Source organism: Ammodytes marinus (assembly GCF_949987685.1).
Source record: "Ammodytes marinus genome assembly, chromosome: 7".
Taxonomy (NCBI): Eukaryota; Metazoa; Chordata; class Actinopteri; order Uranoscopiformes; family Ammodytidae; genus Ammodytes; species Ammodytes marinus.
In genome coordinates this window covers 13,911,354-13,931,127 of record NC_137211.1, presented here as the reverse complement: position 1 = coordinate 13,931,127, position 19,774 = coordinate 13,911,354, and the positions used below count along the sequence as shown (strand labels likewise).

Sequence of the window (19,774 nt, the reverse complement as noted above, 5' to 3'; positions counted from 1 at the left end):
GGCTCTGACATACAGAGTGAATGTATTTTAAGATTCACAATTTAGGCATGCTTTCTATGGGAAAAGATTGGCACTGCAGAAGGACCACATGAAAGGTAGAAGAGTTGTAGTGACGGTTATGTATGTGTGTCTACTCACAGTTTCAACAAAGAGTGAAGCGAGACAAAGGCATCCGAGTGGATCCACTCGATCATGTTCCAGCTCAGATCGCTGACAGAAAATAAGAAGCAAAATTTACTGAAATGGACTCACAGTAATTGTAATAACACATTGATATTGTATCTCCATCACCACTAGATGTCACTGTTAGGTCAAAAGTCTACGCAGTTAGATCTTAACCAATGCTTCCCAGCCGTTTTGGCCACTGAAACGGACCCATGTCAATGAACCCATGTCTTCTTTTCTGATCACACTATGTGAGTGATTTACAGTCCAAAGACTAATTGTTTACATATTTCTTAGAACTGCGAAGAGGTTAAGCTAGCCAACATTGCATAAGGAAAAATATTTGTGCATAAGAATTATATTTAGTTTTTATTCTCTCCTATGATGTTCATCATGAATGGAAACTCAAATATATCTTGTAACCTCTTGGTGGGATCTTGATCCCAAGACTGGGAACCACTGATCTAGAGAATAATTTTCTATAAAGACAATAATGTGTGACATGTTGGAGAAGAGGAACAGTTACAACATATTTGGACTCACAGTGCTCTTAAAGAGGAGAGCTGCTGGAAGGTGCTTGACTCTATCCTCCTGATTTGGTTATGCTGTAGCCCTCTGATGAAAAAATACATGTAGGCATACATAAGTACAGACTAAATTGTGCAGGGAAACCGATACATGGTTGAATTTTTGATGTATTTGTGCATGCAAATGTGTTGGGAGTTGAACTTCTCACATCTCTTGCAGTACAGAGCAGTGGTAAAAGCTGGGCAGATCCTCTATCTGGTTGTAAGACAGCTCTCTACCACAACACACAAAGCACACATAAACACAGTGACCAGCTGTGGATTTATAGCGTGGGAAATTATGGGGGTGACAGGATTATTTGGGTGAACAGTCGGCTTTGTGAGCAAGGCGATATAGCAGGACAATCATTTTGGTGGGGGTGATTGGATTTCATAGCGCAGTGATTGTACAAATGATTGCCTTGGGGTCACAGCTCTGCACAGTTGGGTTTTCTGTATCAGTTTTTGTACCTCTCACTTCCTCCCCCCCCCCCCCCCCCCCCCCACTCCCATGTGTCTGTGCTTGCGTGTGTACTCACAGCACTCTGAGGTTAGGCAGCTGCTCACATAGATCCAGAGGGAGAGCTGATAGACCGGCTCGAGTCAGTGTCCTATAGAGAAAAAGAGAATCATCATTGTTGAAGTGCAAGCAAGCAAAAGGATCCCCCAGTCCCGTGATTCTAACTTGGACAGACAGGGAGCTGTGTAGGTTCGCCAAACCTGTCACTCGCTGGCATAACTAGCTTACTCCTCCCTATCTCTTTCATAAGTCTCCCGTTCTGTCCCTTTCTCCACCAGAATCCTAAAACACACATATTCTCTCCTTTCTTTTCCTCTTGGCTTTCTGTGTGTATCTGTCTCATTCTTTTCTTTATCCCTCTCCACTCTTTTTCTCTCATGTGCTTGGACTGGGTCTGTGTCTCTGGCCTAAACCTTACTGTATTTTCACATTCTTTCTTGTATGTTGTGAAGACCCAATAGATTAAATAATACTCTGCGCTTTTGTGGTGTTAGTGGTGGTGTGTGTGTGGGGATAAGGGAGACACTCACAAGATTTCCAGGCTTGTGGTTCCTTTCAGATCGGGGAACTCTTGAATCTGGGTTGCTCCGTTAAGGGAACTGCCGTAGATCAGGGAGAAAAGTGTCAGAAAACTCTCTTTCTTTCTTTCTCTCCCTCTCTCCCACCGGCTCACACACACCCACACACACCCACACACACACACACTCATGGGTGTGCACACCAACTTTGTCTAACAGCTCATTTCAGCCATCAAACTTTTCCTCCAACATCAACACAGGCTGTTTTGGCTGTCTCGCTAGACATCATAAGTCACACCATTCAACATGTTCTTACAACACACTCACCCTTACCACATCAGCACACAGCAACGCAATACACTAACACAACATCATTCAGTAGGCCATTACACATGTCCACTCAACTCTCACTGCTAGGGACAGAGGATGATTTAAACAGTGTTTTGGCTAACTCACTGGAATGGTTTCTGCTGACCGAATACTTACAGTGTGTGCAACTTAGGTAAGAACTGGAAAGCGGATTTCCCCACAAACTGTATGGGGTTCTCATAGAAATGACTGGAAGAAAAGAAAATGGATTTTGACTTATTCTGCTGAAGCTTTTTTGTGGAATGAGTCACTCTGTAAATGATGTTGACATAAAATAGCATTCATTACTGTATTTGTTCACGTAATACAGTATGTGCACATTACAGCATTAGGCTCACATGGTTTGGAGCTGAGGGTTTCCCACAAAGGCCCTCTCAGGAATGGCTTTGATATTGTTGTTATGGAAGCCCCTGCAAATATAAAACATACCCTAAGTCAGACAGTTTATCAATGTTTTTCTGATTGTTGTGTATGTCTTTGGAGGAGATACAGAGTGTATTTGTGAGCTAGAGGCAGGTCACATGTCCTCATGTTGCACCTGCCATTGCACAGCTGAAAAACATTTTTGGATAAATGAGATGTAAACACGCACACATATGCTGTATCTGTGACACATATGCACGGTGCAGAACATCTGCTGAAGCAGAGGGAACATTTTTTTTGTGTGTGTGCGTGTGCATCTGTGTGTACGTGCAGGCAAGCGGGAGCGTGGGTGTGTAGGCAGCACCTGCTTAGGGCGAGAGAGATTGTATCCGAGTGCCACATTAAAATCACTTAACGGGATTACTTGGGATAACGCAACAATGATAGTCATGTCAGGCAGGTGGGTTTTTGAGCGTGTCTGTGTGTACTCACAGTTCCTGAAGTTTACTCAGAGTCCTGATGGCCACAGGAAACTCCTGCAGATCATTGTAGTTTAAATCCCTGAGAGAGATACAGTATGATAAACAACCATGTTCGTTTGTGTGTGTGTGTGTGTGTGTGTGTGTGTGTGTGTGTGTGTGTGTGTGTGTGTGTGTGTGAAACTGTCTGATTGCACATGTATACCTAGCAATTTCCTCCCACTCTGAGAGGCTGACAGCTGGTGAGTGTGAAGTTTGAATGTGACCTTTGACCTTTGCTGCTCTGACCTGATTATTTAGGTCTGTCTCTGATTAGTTTCCCAGGAAACGCTGTATCAAAACAACCGTTGCTATAGTTGACACAGCTCATATGCAGGTGGCAGGAAAAGGGATTTAAATGCAATTCTTGTTGGTGTATGAGTGTAGATGTGCTTGTGTACACACCACGGGGAAAGTCTGTGGTGCGAATGTTTGTGCATACATACATAGTATGGCCTTTTCCCACATATAAAAATGTGCGTGCATGCATGTGTGTTTTTTTGAAGATTCCAGGGCTTGTAGATATACTTCTAGATACATATGTATATGTTTTTGTGTTGTGAAAAGGTTTACTGTTTGTGTCTTCTCCGTCTAGTTTGCATATGCTGTTACGTTTTCCAGCAGTTCCCTGGATGACTCCTCATAGTAATGATTTTATAATACACACTAGGGGTTCGGGGAGGGTGGTGGTGATGCAGATGGTCTCTCGTATTTCTCATAAGCAAGGCCGCTGTGAAAGATTAACCCCTCATACCAGCGCAATCCCCACGTCAATGACACCTGTCATCTTATCCCTCTGCATCATCTGTCTCTCCTAGCTGCTGACGGCCCAAACACTTTAACACACACTATTCTGGTCCAGAAAGCTCCATCCCTGTCTTGCTCACTCTATAGTTTCCCTTCATCCCCTTAACCACAGCTCCCCTGACTTACACCCTGTTCCCTCACATTTTCGGGCATGACTCAGTTGCACCGTTCCCCTTTCTCTCGCTTTCTTCCTCAACGTCTTTCATAAGAACGTGTCAGTTTCTTGCGGTTTACATATTGGTGTGTGGTTACGAACTAGGTATCAAAGCTACGGCACGTACACTCAAACGACTCTCCTAAAGCCATGCTGAGCCATATTTGACCTCAGTGCTGCTTAGCAATTACTTTTACAAAACAAAGAGGAATCTGTAAAGGTTTCTTCAAGGTTTTTCAAACAGGGAACTTTGATCTTCACATTCCTGCCGTTCATGTATTGGTTGTGGTTTTTAGAAACTTTTTAACACCTGCTGAAATTACCAGGATATTTATCATTACACATTTGTTGCAATTGATTATAAAAACACATTAATTTAAGGTGTTCCAAGTAACACCAAATACTTTCCCTCACAAAAAGAAACAAGGCTGTAGCAAGACTTGTGTGTAAAATGATGGCTCTTAATTAAATTACCTTTCTATCTATATAGTTTTGAGTTATTCTAATGACATGTGCTTGTTGTAAAACACTACGCACCATGCTTGATGAATGTTGATACTTTGTCATCACAAAGCCTGCCTTGTGTTGTTGGGATGTTTGGGGAAACAGAGGAGGTACTCATTTGGGCGTGTGTCTGTGCATGTGTGCTTGTGTCTTGTGTGTGTGTGATACTGACAGTGTCTCAAGACTGTGTAGACCCTCGAAACATCTCGGGCCCATGCTCTGGATCTGGTTGTTATGGAGATGCCTGGAAAAAAGACAGAAATATTTTTCAACAAATCAGTAATGACTTTTTTCTGAAACGTTTCCACACTGCAATCATCACCGACCTGCGGAACAAATCATTTCTCTGCTAAGTTGAGAAACCACACTCACTCAAGAGTTTTAAGTAAACAAGCCAATATGTCACTTACAGTACGACAAGGGCGGAGAGGTTGGTGAAAGCATAATCGGGGATGTGTGTGATCTGGTTTAGGGCCAGCGTCATGGCCTGCAGGGAGGGCAGAGAGTCCAGGGCCGTCACTGGGATCTCTGTAAGGGAGTTGTCATCCAACCACAGGTGTCTTAGAGAGCGGACTCCTCTAAAAGCCCCAGCCGGGACTTCAGACAACAGGTTTGCATCGAGACGCCTGTGGGGTGAGAGGAACTAAGCTTAGTGAGATAATCACCAAGTCTAAAGTTCAGTATGTTTGCATATGATGCATTACAGGTTGTGTGTTGTGGCATTGAAACTGTTTGGCTTACTGAACGGTTATTATGAGGTTCTTGCCGCAGCTTCTCAGAAGCTCCTCATTATGATTTATTCACATGCTAAATAAGCCATGTCTAGCTTTGCAAGCACAGACATGTAGGAAATGTAAGATGTGAAAAACACAGACATAATCATGTAGGAACGGTTTTGGCAAGCCTATTATAATGTACCACTCTTTATTTATGTTGTACTAAGCCGAGATCTCTTTGTCTGATAAATGGGAAGAATTGCAGTTTGAATGCAACTTTAGCTCATCTTCCTTACTTCTTCCCTCCTTTACTCTTTCCAATGGAGTCCCACTGTCCTCATCAGTTCCCGAAAATTTCCACCATTTATATAAAAATAAATGATAAAAAAAAATGTTCAGACTTTAAATGATCAGAAAGAGATTGGTTTAGCTTTCAATTAAAGGTGCTGTAAGCGGAATGGTTCTTTTAGCTAACTTCCTGTCAGTTACTGCAATTAGCAGTCCCCTCGCTCGTCCCTACGTCACCCACATTAAAGGCACTACGAGTAAGATGGCACGTTGGCGTCCCCTTTGGACAAAAGCGGTAGTATTTTTACGACGCCCGCTGTCGCAAATGCTCGTGCCAGGCGCGTGAGCGTGGACTGAGAAGGGCGCAATATAGTGCATGTTCGTGTGTTGAAAGTGTGAGGACTCTTTTCGGCTCCGTGAGAGTGGTTTTGACACTGCATCAACTAATGCCAGTCAGTACACACACCTGCTTGCAATGAGTTGATTCAGCAGCGTCACCTAACTACTCTCTCTCTCACGGAGCTGTGTCCTCACAGAAAGCGAATGAATGAGAGACGGCAGTTAGTAGACTATGGATCACGATGAGGTAATGTGTTTGTGTTGTTGATGTAAATAATGACTATTTCAGATAATGGTTATCTGATGATGGTGAAGCAAAGCAAACTTTGTGTTAGTACCAACCGCTCATTCATTTAGCAGTCTAGTTTCGCTCTTGTGAAATTGTATACACGTTGCTTGGCAACGTCCTCCCGCCCGCCTATCACTCACTCTCCCTTTTCGCTTTTCTTCATTGCATTCTCTTTTTTTTCTTTGATGGTTCAGCCCCGTTATCAGTCATTTATGACGACAAATAACTGTCTCAAACAAGGCTCCCGCTCCCCTTCCCTCACCTGGAGGGATAGGCTTCTCAAATCGCGTTGCAGCGCCACACTGAAATCTGCAACCAATACGGATATGTGACCATAGAGCCTGCACGAGCGAACCGAAAATCGGACTGGGTGTGCGACCAGACCAAAAGCAGTAATAAAAACTATATAAAAACGTCTTTCTTTGCACTGATGGTCTCGTTTGCTGTTAAAGGTAATTTATGATTATCAGAGGAAACATGAGGTTGTTTAAAAGATATTTAAATGTTACTCGTATCCGCTTTAATGCACTGCGGTCTTTAAGCAGCGAGTTATCTAGCATCATCTCAGATTCATAAGTGTGATAAAACATGATAAAAACAGACATTGGGAAGGATTTTTACCTGCTCTGCCATTGTAGGCGCATAAACATTCACCCATCTGTTGCTCTGGCGTGCACCGGCAGTGAGACCATGAGTGAGACGGGTGTCGGTTGTTAGCGTTCTCTCTTGTGTTTGGATAAAAATTTCGGGATCCTCCAATAAGTTTATTTGCAGATTACATGCAGAGCAGCTGACTGAGAAATCTGCTTTATGAAACGCGCACATTATGTAAGTGATCACTGTATGAATAAAGTGCAATTTAACACTTATATTAACATAAATAAACCGCTTACTTCACCTTTAACATTTTGTAGCTGCTGGTCAACTCTTTCAGAATGGAGGATATACGCCTTCTACCACCAGTAATAACATACCACCTGTCTCTCAAGTACTATTTTCACCCTTGTTCCAGTTCCCACAAGTGTTGTTGTAGATGCGCTCATAGCCATCAACCCCAGGAAGTACAGTGGAGGAAATAAGTATTTGCTCCCTCACTGATTTTGTAAGTTTGCCCACTTACAATGAAATGAATGGTCTATCATTTTAATGCTAGGTTTATTTTAACAGTGATAGACAGAATATCAAAAAGAAAATCCAGAAAATCACTTATAAAAAGATAGAAATTCTTTTGCATTTCATTGAGTGAAATAAGTATTTGATCCCCTATCAAAACATTGCTTAGTACTTGGTAGAGAAACCCTTGTTGGCAAGTACAGAGGTCAGACGTGTCTTGTAGTTGATGACCAGGTTTGCACACATCTCAGGAGGATACTTGGACCACTCCACTTTGCAGATCCTCTCCTAATCTTTAAGTTTTCGAGGCTGTCGCTTGAGCTTCAGTTCCCTCCACAGATCTATTGGATTCGGGTCCAGAGACTGGCTAGGCCACTCCATTACCTTAGTGTGCTTCTTCTTGAGCCACTCCTTTGTTGCCCTTGCTGTATTTTTAGGGTCATTGACGTGCTGGAAGACCCATACATGACCCATTTTTACGGACCTGGCTGAAAGAAAGAGGTTGTCACCTAGTATTTCATGGTACATGGCCCCATCCATATTTCCTTTGATGCAGTGAAGTCCACCTCTCCCCTTAGCAGAGAAACACCCCCAAAGCATAATGCTTCAGCCTCCATGCTTGACTGTGGGGATGGTGTTCTTTGGGTCATAGTCAGAATTCCTCTTCCTCCAAGCATGGCAAGTCACTATGATACCAAAGAACTTGATTTTGTTGTAATCTGACCACATCACCTTCTCCCAAGCATTCTCTGAGTCGTTCAGGTGCTCATTGGAAAACTTCAGTCGGTTCTGTACATGTCCCTTCTTGAGCAGGGGGACTTTACGGGCACTACAGGATTTCAATCCATTACGGCATAGTGTGTTACCAATGGTTTTCTTGGTGACTGTGGTCCCAGCTGCTTTGGGATCATAAACAGGCTCCTCCCGTGTAGATCTGGGCTGATCCCTCACCTTTCTCATGATCATTGATACCCCACGAGGTGAGATCTTGCATGGAGCCCCAGACCGAGGGAGATTCAGGGTCATTTTGTGTTTCTTTCATTTTCGAAAAATCGCAATCACAGTTGTCTCCTTCTCACCCAGCTTCTCGCCAATGGTCTTGTAGTCTATTCCGGCCTTGTGCAGGTCTACAATCTTGTCCCTAATGTCCTTAGACAGCACTGTGGTCTTGCCCATGATGGAGATGTTGGAGTTTGATTTATTGACTCTGTGGACAGGTGTCTTTTATACAGGCAACAAGTTGAGACAGGTGTGTTGTAGATTGCTGTAGATGAGTACTTTTTTAAAGCACGAGAAATAATCTGTGGGAGCCAGAATTCTTTATGGTTGGTAGGGGATCAAGTACTTATTTCACTCAATGCAATGCAAAATTATTTATTTTAATGTGATTTTCTGGATTTTCTTTGTGACATTCTGTCTATCACTGTTAAAATAAACCTAGCTTTAAAATTATAGACCGCTCATTTCTTTGTAAGTGGGAAAACTTACAAAATCAGTGAGGGATCAAATACTTATTTCCTCCACTGTACATGGGAGAGGACAATTTGGACATGTTTTCAATCAATCTCTCTGCACTTATCATATCAAAACAAATAACCCATATGTTTAATATTTCCATCTCCTCTGGTATAGTTCCTAAAGTCTGGAAAAAAGCTCACTTTATCCCATTGCATAAAGGTGGTGACAAAAGTGATCCAAATAATTACAGGCCAATATCCAAACTCCCATGCCTTGCAAAAATTCTAGAATCACTTATTAATAATCAGTTGAAAACCTTTCTATCCAGTGCTTCCATTTTGAGCCCATTCCAATCTGGTTTTAGGGCAGGCCACAGTACCATATCTGCTGTCACTTTGGTCTTAAACAACATTGTTACAGCTATAGACAATAAAAGCACTGTGCAACACTTTTTGTTGATCCTTCAAAAGCCTTTGATAATGTTGACCACCATTTGCTACAAAGGCTGCATGACATTGTTTTTGATTATTCTACATATAGCTGGTTTAGGGACTATCTTTCTAATAGACAGCAGTCAGTAAAACTGGGAAGCTACCAAACTGAGTTTTTAAGAGTTACAAATGTTGTTCCGCAGGGCTCAATTTTAGGTCCAGTTTTATTCACAATTTATATCAATGACATTGTCTCATCGCTGCAAAACTGTCACGCCCATCTGTATGCTGACGACACAGTACTGTATTGCATTTCTGATTCGGTCCAACAATCTATAGAGAACCTACAAAGCTCTTTTAACACCATACAGGACTGTCTGTCTAGTGGACCTCAAGATTGTTCTTAATATAGACAAAACAAAATATATGTGTTTCTCCAGAGCAAGAGCTACACATTTCAATGATCTCAATATCTATACAAATAATGGATTTCCAATTGAAAGAGTCACAGAATATAAATATCTCGGCATCTGGATAGATGAAAAATTAACTTTTAATTTTCACATAAAAAAATATTGTATGTCGTCTTCGACAAAAGATTGGATATTTTTAGGAACAAAGCCACCTTCCCTTTTTTCAGTTGGAAAAGGATTATCGAGACAGTTTTAATGTCTCTCCTTGATTACGGTGATGTGGTTTATCGGCATGCAGCTCATTTGTCTCTTTGTAAGCTTGTTGTGTATTTTTATTGTATATTGTGTATTTGTAATAACTCGACGTCATTGAAAAATAGGGTCACCCCTCAATTGATCTTTCGAAGTTAAATAAAGGAAAATTAAATTAAATATACTAACACAACTCGAATGAATGTATTACACTAGAAACACACATATGCTCTCACAAATGAACTTTAACCTCTTCATCCGGACCAAACCTTACAAACCTTTGATTTCTCTCTCCCTCAGTGTCATCAACCCACAGGCAATGAATGTGCACTGTGACACTCACACTCTTCACATAAACGTACACATGCATACACACTGTCCTGAGTGATGAATGATCCCCTCAGGGCAGAGTTGACAAGCTGAGACCACTTCCTCCTGCTATTCTTCTTTCTTTGGCCCTCCACACTCATCCATTAATCTTCTTTCCTCCCTCCGGCCCCCTCTCACACTCACATTTTGTTTCTTACATCTTCATTGATGCACTCCCGACTGCTGCAAAAACCCTTTTGGGTCCCACTCCTTAACTCTTGTGCGTCTTTCAAACATCCTCCCTTATCAATCTTCCACTGTGGTTCTTTGATTCTGGCTCCACAGCTCCTCCTCAGCCTCCTCACCCCTTGGAGGCTTCACCAAACAAACAGCATCATCAAAGTGAAATCTGAACTTGAACTCTGAACTCTGGACCCTTCTCCCCAGGGAAATTTTCCATCAGGAGAGGCAACTGTATACACTGGCAGATGCTCACACACAAGCACACAGTGAAATGCCCTCCGGCATTCATGTAAATACACATCCATGTGTGTATGCACACACACACACCAACAGCTTCAATACATTTCATTTTGGCTACTTCCCGAGCACACTTTTTCTTCAGTGCTAAACATCGTCCTTGTGCATCCTGTGCACTCCAACAATGTTTGCCTTCGACCCAAAGAGCAGGATAAAAGCTGCGGAAGACCCTTCAACTATTGGGTTTGTTCTCCAGGGCAAATAATAATTGCTCCTCTGGGTGGACCTGCCAGGTTTCCAGAACGTCCAGACCGAACCAGGAATGTTCCACAGAAGCCAATAAAGCAGCAACTATTTCCTGTCCGTCACATCAAAGTCAGGGGTACGATTATGAGAGAGAAATGAGAGACAGAAAGAGAAAGTTTGCTTAAATGATCCTGTAGATCTGCGGACCTGCCTCCACGGGTTCAATTCTCCAGATGGCCAAAACTTTATACAACAGGGAACTTGGAGGAGCATGCTTAACTACCATGGAGTCAAATCTCGGAAAACGGGGTTACGTTGATTAATGTGGCTTGTGGAACTCATCAGTAGTGATTACGATGCTTAACCTGTGGGTTGGGATCCAAAACACATACGTCTGCTTATAATGGCACCAAACTAAACAACAGCACTTGCACTGTGTGTCGTAATTAGCCTCTTCCACACGGTGAAACAAATGTCTTAACTTGGTTTCAGTTCTCGGCTGACAAAAGGATTCCTTGGCCGTGATTAAGACATTATTTATTTTGGATGAAAGCCTATACATTTATACCAATTTAAAACTGAGGTGCCTTTTCTTTTTACCTGGTGTGTCTTATGTTGGTGAAAGGCGCCGACAAGCTTCACTCTTCAAGCCTTTCCAGTAATCTGTCTTTGCTGGGCTTATCATTAGTGTAATGACAAGGTGCGTCTCTGTACACTGGCTCAGTGTGTCTACTGTGTGTGTGTGTGTGTGTGTGCACATGTTTTTTCATTACTTTTAGACCATCTCTATGTGAAGAAATTGGGAAACCACACACACCTGCGTGCACACACACACACTCACAGGCCAAAGACATTGAGACATCATCATGTCAAAATTGGGAGGTTAGACACAAACTCACACAGCCTGAGCCATAGTGCCTGCCTGCAAGTACAGTGTGTGTGCAGTCTTGGCGACTGCATTGAGGCAGAGCAGGCCTGTTTTATACCAGACAGGGAAACATTTGAGGTAGTAGAGGAGTTAAATGTGGCCGCCCTTCCTCTGTGTGTGTGTGTGTGTGTGTGTGTTTGTGCAGAAGGAAATGGCTTAATGGATATTTACAAAGAATTATTAATTTGGAAAGCAGGGATATGGAGTATGTGTGCGGTACAAAGTTGGGAGAGACGGGAAGGGGTGAGGAAATACAGATGAGGTGGTCCACATGCACCCGCCCAAACATCCACACCGACACACACACACACACACACACACTGACCCCACAGATGAGACAATTATGCCACCAAACATTCTCATTAGCCAGGGGAAAGCGGTGTGGGTGGTGGGAGAAGAACGGAGGAGAGGAGCGGAGGAGGAAGAGAGGGGGAATTGATGGAAAATGGGGTTGTTTCACAGCTCATTGGAGATGCTCTCCCTGGCCTGCAGTGTCTGCTGTTTCCCTCATGGCTTCCAGATGCTACCATGAACTGCACTGACACAGTCAGGCTGTGACTCTTGCCGTCTGGCAGTACAGCACTGAGTGCAGGCGTATGGTCTGTGATATATTAATTGTACTATACCTGCAATGCGGTTAGAGCTGATATGTGTGGGTGGGTGGTGAGGGGATGTTTCATTATTTATTGGATGAGGTAGAGTAGCATGGTGTGTGTGTGTGTGTGTGTGTGTGTGTGTGTGTGTGTGTGTGTGTGTGTGTGTGTGTGTGTGTGTGTGTGTGTGTGTGTGTGTGTGTGTGTGTGTGTGTGTCTGGACTTACAGGGACAGTAGGTTGGGGAGGTCCCATGGTACATCATTAGGAAGTCTCTCCAGTTGGTTGTTTTGTAGCATCCTGAAAGGCACATACACATTATTCGGTTAGAGGTAATAGGTCTTTTCGTGATAGAGTGTATGTGGTGTGTGTGAGGGCACATCAAGCAGAACAAATAATTCCATCGTAAGGGAAATCTGACACAAGATGGAAAGGGCCAGTGAAAGCTTGAAGAGAAGCAGAGAATGAAGGGTAGAAGAAAAGTGAAAGAGAAGCTCCTTGGGTGGGCTGCTGATGTCATTCTCGGAAGAATGGAGCAAAAAAGCGAGCAGGAAGTGGGGAGGAAACAATAGTCCTCTCTTTCCTCTCACTTTCACTTCCTCTCTTTCTATGTCTTTCTCTCCATCTTTTTTATGGTTCTTATTGTGACCAGTCGGCTGACATCAGTGCACAATTCGTATAGTCTCCAGCATATTGCCTTTATCATGGCATCATGCTGTCACAATAGTCAGTCTTTGTGGGTCTGTGAGTGTAAGGCCTTGTCTCGCAACAGTTATCTGCTACATCTTAGCTTACAGTGAAGTCATTAGTTCATAGGTAGCGGCATCTTTTATCTTTGTGAGTATCAGCGATTCTGGAGAGCGCTTGTTCAAAAATCAGTGAATATCTTCTCACAATCTGCTACCTGTCCGTATTGTGTATGTGCTGAGAAAAAAAAATCTGTAGTTTGTACACAGCCTAGGCTCTGTGAACTGGTATGTAAACAAAGGGTATGTAAACAAAAGGGGCCCAATGTAGTTAGCAACATGCAAGCTGTACAGTGCCAGGGCTGTGTATTAACTTTTTTCAGCGCAGCAGGCACAGCACACAGTACAGACAGCTAGTGGATCGTGAGGAGATATTCACTGATTTTGAGAAAGTGATTTTGACAACAACTGTTCTCTCGATTTGCTGACTCCACCTTTCGGTAACCTTGTGGCCTGTACTGCCGAGTACGAGCGAACCATGTCCTTATCATCTATTAATTCATTTAGCTGTAAGTCAGGGTTACAATGTTTGTGTTATCGTGCATTCTGGATGCCTAAAAATTTAAGAAGCATATTTTCCTATTTTTATTAAAAACTGAATGTGTCACAGGCTCTTGTTGTGTAGTGTGTTTTAGAATAGTCTCCTTTGAAAGATACCATAATTGCTTCAGCATAGAAAAAATGCTCAGGTTTGAGACGATCAGCGGAATGTTTCCACTGGGATGTTGCCATGATAAGTACATAGAATTTAGTCTTTTCCTGTTTCAATTAAATTCTCTAAGGGGGAGCTTCGCTGTACTCGACTCAAGGTCCATAACCGTGTGTGTGTGTGTGTGTGTGTGAGAGAGAGAGAGAGAGAGTGAGTCAACAGGGACCTTGAAGTTACCCTACACGAGGCCAGCGGTCCATTTATGTTTGACACAGTCCGACTTTAACTAACACATCGAGGAAGGAAACCAACAGCTCAGCTGCTCTGAGGTCAAAGAAAGCCTCCCAAGTTTGCCAAGGTGTTGCATAGCGTGAAGCATGAAAGCTTGCAGATTTCAGGAAATGTGTGTGTCCTTCTGCAGTAATGACATAATAGCCTAGGATTCATGGCTGAGTTTCACAACACAAGGTGAAAGAAGATCGACGTGTGTGCTTGGTAATCCCCCGGATTCACTTTTCAAAGCCAGGTTACGAAATAAACAAAGTTTGTTTCCAGTCCTCATGAAAACCTCCTTATTAACTTTGTCTTTCACACACTACAAATATGGCCCCAATTATGTAGGTGTCACACTCATAAGTAAGAGAGTACCATGGTTTTTATGGTTTCTTTGGACTTTTTTTTTGTGATTTAATACTTCTGTTCCAGCGCTAACAGTTGGTGACCATGGATCATGAGTGTATGAACACACTATGAGAAATGGGGTGTTGAGAGAAAAGCTTTGAATTACTTTTGTAAGTGTTTTTATCTTGCTTTTTGCCACTTGCTGTAATCTCGGTGGGTGGTGTGACTGGGAGGTCCGCCATTACACCTGTGTGTGTGTGTGTGTGTGTGTGTGTGTGTGTGTGTGTGTGTGTGTGTGCGCATTATTGTAACTGAAACAGGGCTTTTTTGGGAATGAAGGGACTGCAGGGCATCCCCCCCTCCAGCCTATAAACTTTAACTACAGTTAATGATGCATGGCCTGTGTGTTTCATTCAAGGCGGGAGCACAACTCTAGCAGCCCAGAATGCTGGAGTGGAACAACCCACCTGGGATGAGGACTGAACCACCAGACTGGGACAGGGTAGGAGGGAGAAGGAAGTTACTTACAGAACTTTGAGGTTGTGGAGACCCTGGAGAGCGTTCCCTGAGATATACTTCAGCTGATTCCCTGAGATACGCCTAGGAGAGAAACGCAGAAATTAAAGGAGAAATATAAATACAAAAGTAAAAAATGAAACACAAGCACATACACCAAAGAAATTACAACACTCACGAGAGAAGTTTTGCCTTTTGCTTTATACTTTTTTTTTGGATTGAGTTGAGTCATGACTTCATCCTCGAGTTCCTGCTTTAGGGTTGTTGTTGGGGCACTATGCAAATAACGATATTCAGTTCCCTTCACTGCGGTTGCTTTTGGCCCAAAGGACACCCTGAAACCTTAACCAATTCTGGGAGCTCTGATGAGTGAGTAAAGTTCGAATTGGATGAGACTGAGACTGGGTCAACAAGTGCAGCGTCAAAGTATATTTGCTTGTGCATGTGAGTGTGTTTATGGGTGTGTATATAGTAAGGTGTATACTATATATGTGTGCAATGTTAATGCTTGTTTTATTTTCCATGTCCTTGAGGTAAATTAGGTCCATTCTCAGGGGCCTTGAGAAAAGCAAGGGAGAAAAACCACACACATTAACACAAGCAATCCAATCAGTTTGTTTATCAAACACAGCACCTAATGGTCATTTGTGAGTGTGTATAAGATGTCCAAATAAATAACTTTCAGTCCAACAGAGTCACTATCAAGGTCACAAGCTGGAAGCACAGTTTAAACACAGATTTGGTCTTAACCGATCGAGACCACCCACTTTTATTTAACACACACACAAGTTAAATGTTACTCATGCGCATCCTCCCCACACTATTGATCTACAGGTGACATTTCAAGCCTTATGCTAAACAGCCCGTCTGATGTTTCTTTAGTGCAAGTGTATTGAAATATAGATAATGAGCTCTGCTTGCCTTTCCAAGCCACTATCATCCAGATGGTAATGGACGAAGGGCTCCCAGCAAACTCCCTTTGACATCTGATACTCGTGTCAACATGTCTCAGTCTTATTACTGTGCAGTGGCAAACCACACAACCCCACCCACGCCTGCCAAATCTCACACTCAGCCCAGTTTAGAACTCTTATGGAGCTTGTATTTATCAAACGCACACACTTGCACATACACTTAGATGCACACCCATACTGGCATAGTAGAATACTAAAACGGGCTGATTGTTATCCAAGCTATTGTGCTATTTAGTCATGCTTCTCAAACCACAGTCAAAACTCATTTAAACACACTTTGACTGGGCCACATGTCTCAATTTACTGTAGATCTTTACAGAGATTGAGAACATAGAGTTCCATTTGCTTTTAGAGTCTTTTTTTCACATGTAAAGCAATCTGTTTACTGCTTCTGTCCTGTCCCTCCTAGGACAATATGTCTGCTTCTTCAATACCATTTCAGTTTCCACTAGTGAACAAGCTGATCAGCGGGGTCCATTTCCTTTGCTTCTTTACCAGAGGTAACTGTTTCAATAGGTTTTGCTCAGGTCCTGTCACCAGTTAAACAAATCTAAGCCTTGTGCTACTAAAACCCCTAATTGCCTTCTTTTGGTTCTGGTTCAAACACGATTAGTTACAGACGTATTGGTAGGAAAGAGATATAGGTAGCACCAAAGAAAAATAAACGTCCTTTCACTGGGGGGGTGTGTGTGAGGGTGGGGAGGCATTAATTTAGAGTCTTAGAAAACAAACATTGTAGTTAAGGTCATGTTATGATGTGCAAGTTGTACTGCCAACCAGCCTTTCTATATTAGCTGCATCATTGGAGCCAAAACAGCATTAGAATGGAATTGTGCTTTTTTTGCCGACATCATTTGTCAAATGGATAATCATGTCGAAAGTGAAGATGGATATTGAAAAAAAGAAAGAAATTTTCTGACGTTCTTGATACACATCAACAGAACACCAGCAGTTGCCATTTACCAACTGTTTCCATGATATCAGTGAGTGTATTGATGTGTGTACGTGCGTGTAAATGATTGTACGTATGAGTGAATGTTCCGCACTTAGCCTCCTAGTCCTTCCACATCAATCTCATTCTAATGAAAGGCGCCTTGCTCTTGTCAAACCGTGGCTCCAACTGTTTTTTCTGTTAATTTGATTTGGGGATGGTTAAAATTTTTCTTGGCCCCAAAACTACGTTGATAAAAAATTCCGTCTCAGCATAATTCAGCCCTATTGAAGTGATTCATAGATAAAATAACAGAGGCCAGTACAGTTCAAACTGAGAGAGGCGGGAGGGGTGGTAAAGAAACAAAAAGTGAGACCACCCTGCTATCAGAGCCAATCAGTGAGGGCTGTTGATTATCCAATGTATCACCATGTCTTCAAAATAATAAACAAAGAGGCGGATTAAAGGCCCAGACAGCAAAGACGGCATCATATTTTGGAATACTATCTGAGGTGGTGATAGGACGTCATAGTGGCACCAGGGCCAGGATGGTTGATAGGAGACGATGATGAAAGGAGAAGGAGAGGACAAACCGGTCTTATCGGAGAGGGCAGCTTGTGTGTGGGTGTTAGTACGTATGCATGGATGGCTTTTTTCACCCTTGGTCCATCAATAGAAATGTTATCCCTCCTTCTGTTCAGAGGTCCAGCCTGAGGGCCAACCACTTAACCTGGTGTTAACCTCTGAAATTATTGGAGCAAAATATAGACGTGGTAAACAGTGTGTGGGTGTGTGTGTTTAGTTACGTGTTTTTGAGAGAGAGAAAAAGACAAGCAGACAAAAAACAAAGCAATGTTGGCAACACATAAAGGAACATGTTTAATTGACCTAGATAGTCCCAGCTGTGTGGTGCACCTGGAGTATCAAGACAGCCAATACCATTAACCCTTAACCCTCACCTACGTCATTCGCATGGCCTATCAGCAGACAATCTTATCACCTAGTGGAAGACAAGCAGGGCAGCGCCGCTCACAACTTCTCTCCTCTCACATTTGGATTGTATTTGTTTGCTATCATAGGGCTGGAGAAGCCTGGGCTGAAGGGACATTCCAGGTAACAAAGACAGTGCCTAAGATTCGCACATTCCCTTCACGAACCAAAGCAAACAGGAATTGAGAGTTATTGCAAATCCAGGCCACTTTGAATGGGCTGAATTCAGCTCTGTATTTAGGAGGCGTCTAATGGCTTCAGGTAATGATAAGAGGAGCATGAGAGGATCATCCCAAACGGCTGATTATGAAGGGAGTCAAAAGAAAAGGGTAAAGTGAAGTGAAATCACCGGAGATATGAACATGGACTTTGATACTGATGAAAGCTAGAAAGCACTGGTACCTTCTGAAGTGGTTTTCGGAAAGGGCTTTCATGGGACAGTTTCAACTAAAACCATCCTCTACTAGTTCTCAGTTGCAATTAGATCGGAAATAGACAGCACATCTTAGAGCGGAACATTTGAAGAGGGGATGTCTTTGATATGTCAGGTACATGAGTAACCAGTCTCAAAGTCTGTACCGGAGTGTGGGTCCTTGCTGCCCTCTCATTAATACATAGACCAGCAGTCTGGCTCTCTGTCGCCTCTCTTCATGCTCTGTCTGACTGACAGTAGCGTGCAGGATTGTGTGTTTGAATTAAAAGGCGTTTAAATGAAGGCTTAATGAGAGGGATCTGAGATCAATTGAGTACAATTAAGAAATAAGGAGTTAGAGGCTGGAGGGATGGGTGATTAATATTAACGCCGCATTGAATCAAAGGGAGGCGTGCTACCTGCTTTGTGAATTTATCTAATCATCTTACTTGAGGTTCAAAGGGGTTGTCTGTTTACTCTTTGACACTATAGGTGAGAGCTGAATAAAATAAAATGATAATAGGCAGCTTGATGCAGTTTAAGTTTATGACCAGTGCTTCAGAAGATAACCTTTTATTTCCTCTCCTCCCCATAGTGTATAGAATGAAAGCTGCACTTATTGCCATAAGCAGATTGGTTTTGCTTTGTAAGAAAGTTAACAGAGCAAAAGAAAGAAAAGGGAAATAGTATAAAAACTATCAAAGGCATCGACTACAGCTTGGAACAGCCTGCAGTGCAATGGAGATGGGGGTCTGTGGAAATGAATTGGAAAGGAGGGAGAAAGAGTGAGGGAGGTAGGGAAGGCAGGCAGGGAGGGAGGTAGAGCACAACATCAAACAATTTATCACTCTACTAGTCACAACCTGCCTGGCCCTTGCCTCTCCCTGTGCTACCAACAAGTGTTGTAGACCCACATCCAACGATCTGGCTCTCCACCCGACCGTGTTTGTGTTTAGAGCCTTGGTTTGTTTTTCTAAGCGCCATAAGTTGATGCAATTATAATGTGTTTACCATAACGTGCTACGCTCCATCTCTCTAAGCCTTCTAGACAGAAGTGGATGTCAGAAATGTCTTTCCCTCTGCCTTGGAACATCATCATCGTCTCAGCATGTTTCTTGAAATGGTCAGCGGGCTATAACATTGGCTCAAGGGTAGGAACATCCTTCTTGGAAGAGTTACAAAGCAACGGAATGTCTCCATAAAGTGTCAGAACATACAGGGGAAGCAAGATCAACGGGGCTATAAAAACACAGGGGGGGATTGTCTCTGGACAAACACTGCAGGTGGAGCTGCGTCCAAGACCTCCACCCCCACCCATATTTCCCAATGGAGGCTAATGTCAGCATCAATGATCAGAATCACTCTGCACTGTTAGGTTATGATTATTACCCCATGAGTAATACCTGATCTTTTCAGCGTTTTTATGACTGCAAAAGTTCAGATCTGCAGTTCAATAAACGGCAGTAAATCCACATTTTGAATTTAAAGGTCACATATTATGCTAAATGCACTTTTTAAATGTGTTCTAACATATCCATGGGTCCACTGTGTGCCTAGAGACTGCCAAAATATCAAAAAAAATAACAATCTCTCCTTT

At 42.7% G+C, this 19,774-nt stretch overlaps 1 protein-coding gene across 1 annotated transcript in view; it reads right to left on the bottom strand.

Annotated features, from left to right (window-relative positions):
• lgr6 (leucine-rich repeat containing G protein-coupled receptor 6) overlaps positions 1 to 19,774 on the bottom strand; it is a 40,994-nt gene that overhangs the window by 3,846 nt on the left and 17,374 nt on the right. The window contains exons 3-14 of the mRNA XM_080030685.1: positions 14,883 to 14,954; positions 12,567 to 12,638; positions 4,895 to 5,110; positions 4,657 to 4,728; positions 2,994 to 3,062; positions 2,477 to 2,548; positions 2,256 to 2,327; positions 1,782 to 1,850; positions 1,271 to 1,342; positions 902 to 967; positions 709 to 780; positions 139 to 210 (exon numbers count right to left, since the gene is read on the bottom strand). Of these exons, the coding sequence (XP_079886811.1) occupies positions 139 to 210; positions 709 to 780; positions 902 to 967; positions 1,271 to 1,342; positions 1,782 to 1,850; positions 2,256 to 2,327; positions 2,477 to 2,548; positions 2,994 to 3,062; positions 4,657 to 4,728; positions 4,895 to 5,110; positions 12,567 to 12,638; positions 14,883 to 14,954 (996 nt within the window). The remainder of the gene's footprint in view (positions 1 to 138; positions 211 to 708; positions 781 to 901; positions 968 to 1,270; positions 1,343 to 1,781; positions 1,851 to 2,255; positions 2,328 to 2,476; positions 2,549 to 2,993; positions 3,063 to 4,656; positions 4,729 to 4,894; positions 5,111 to 12,566; positions 12,639 to 14,882; positions 14,955 to 19,774) is intronic.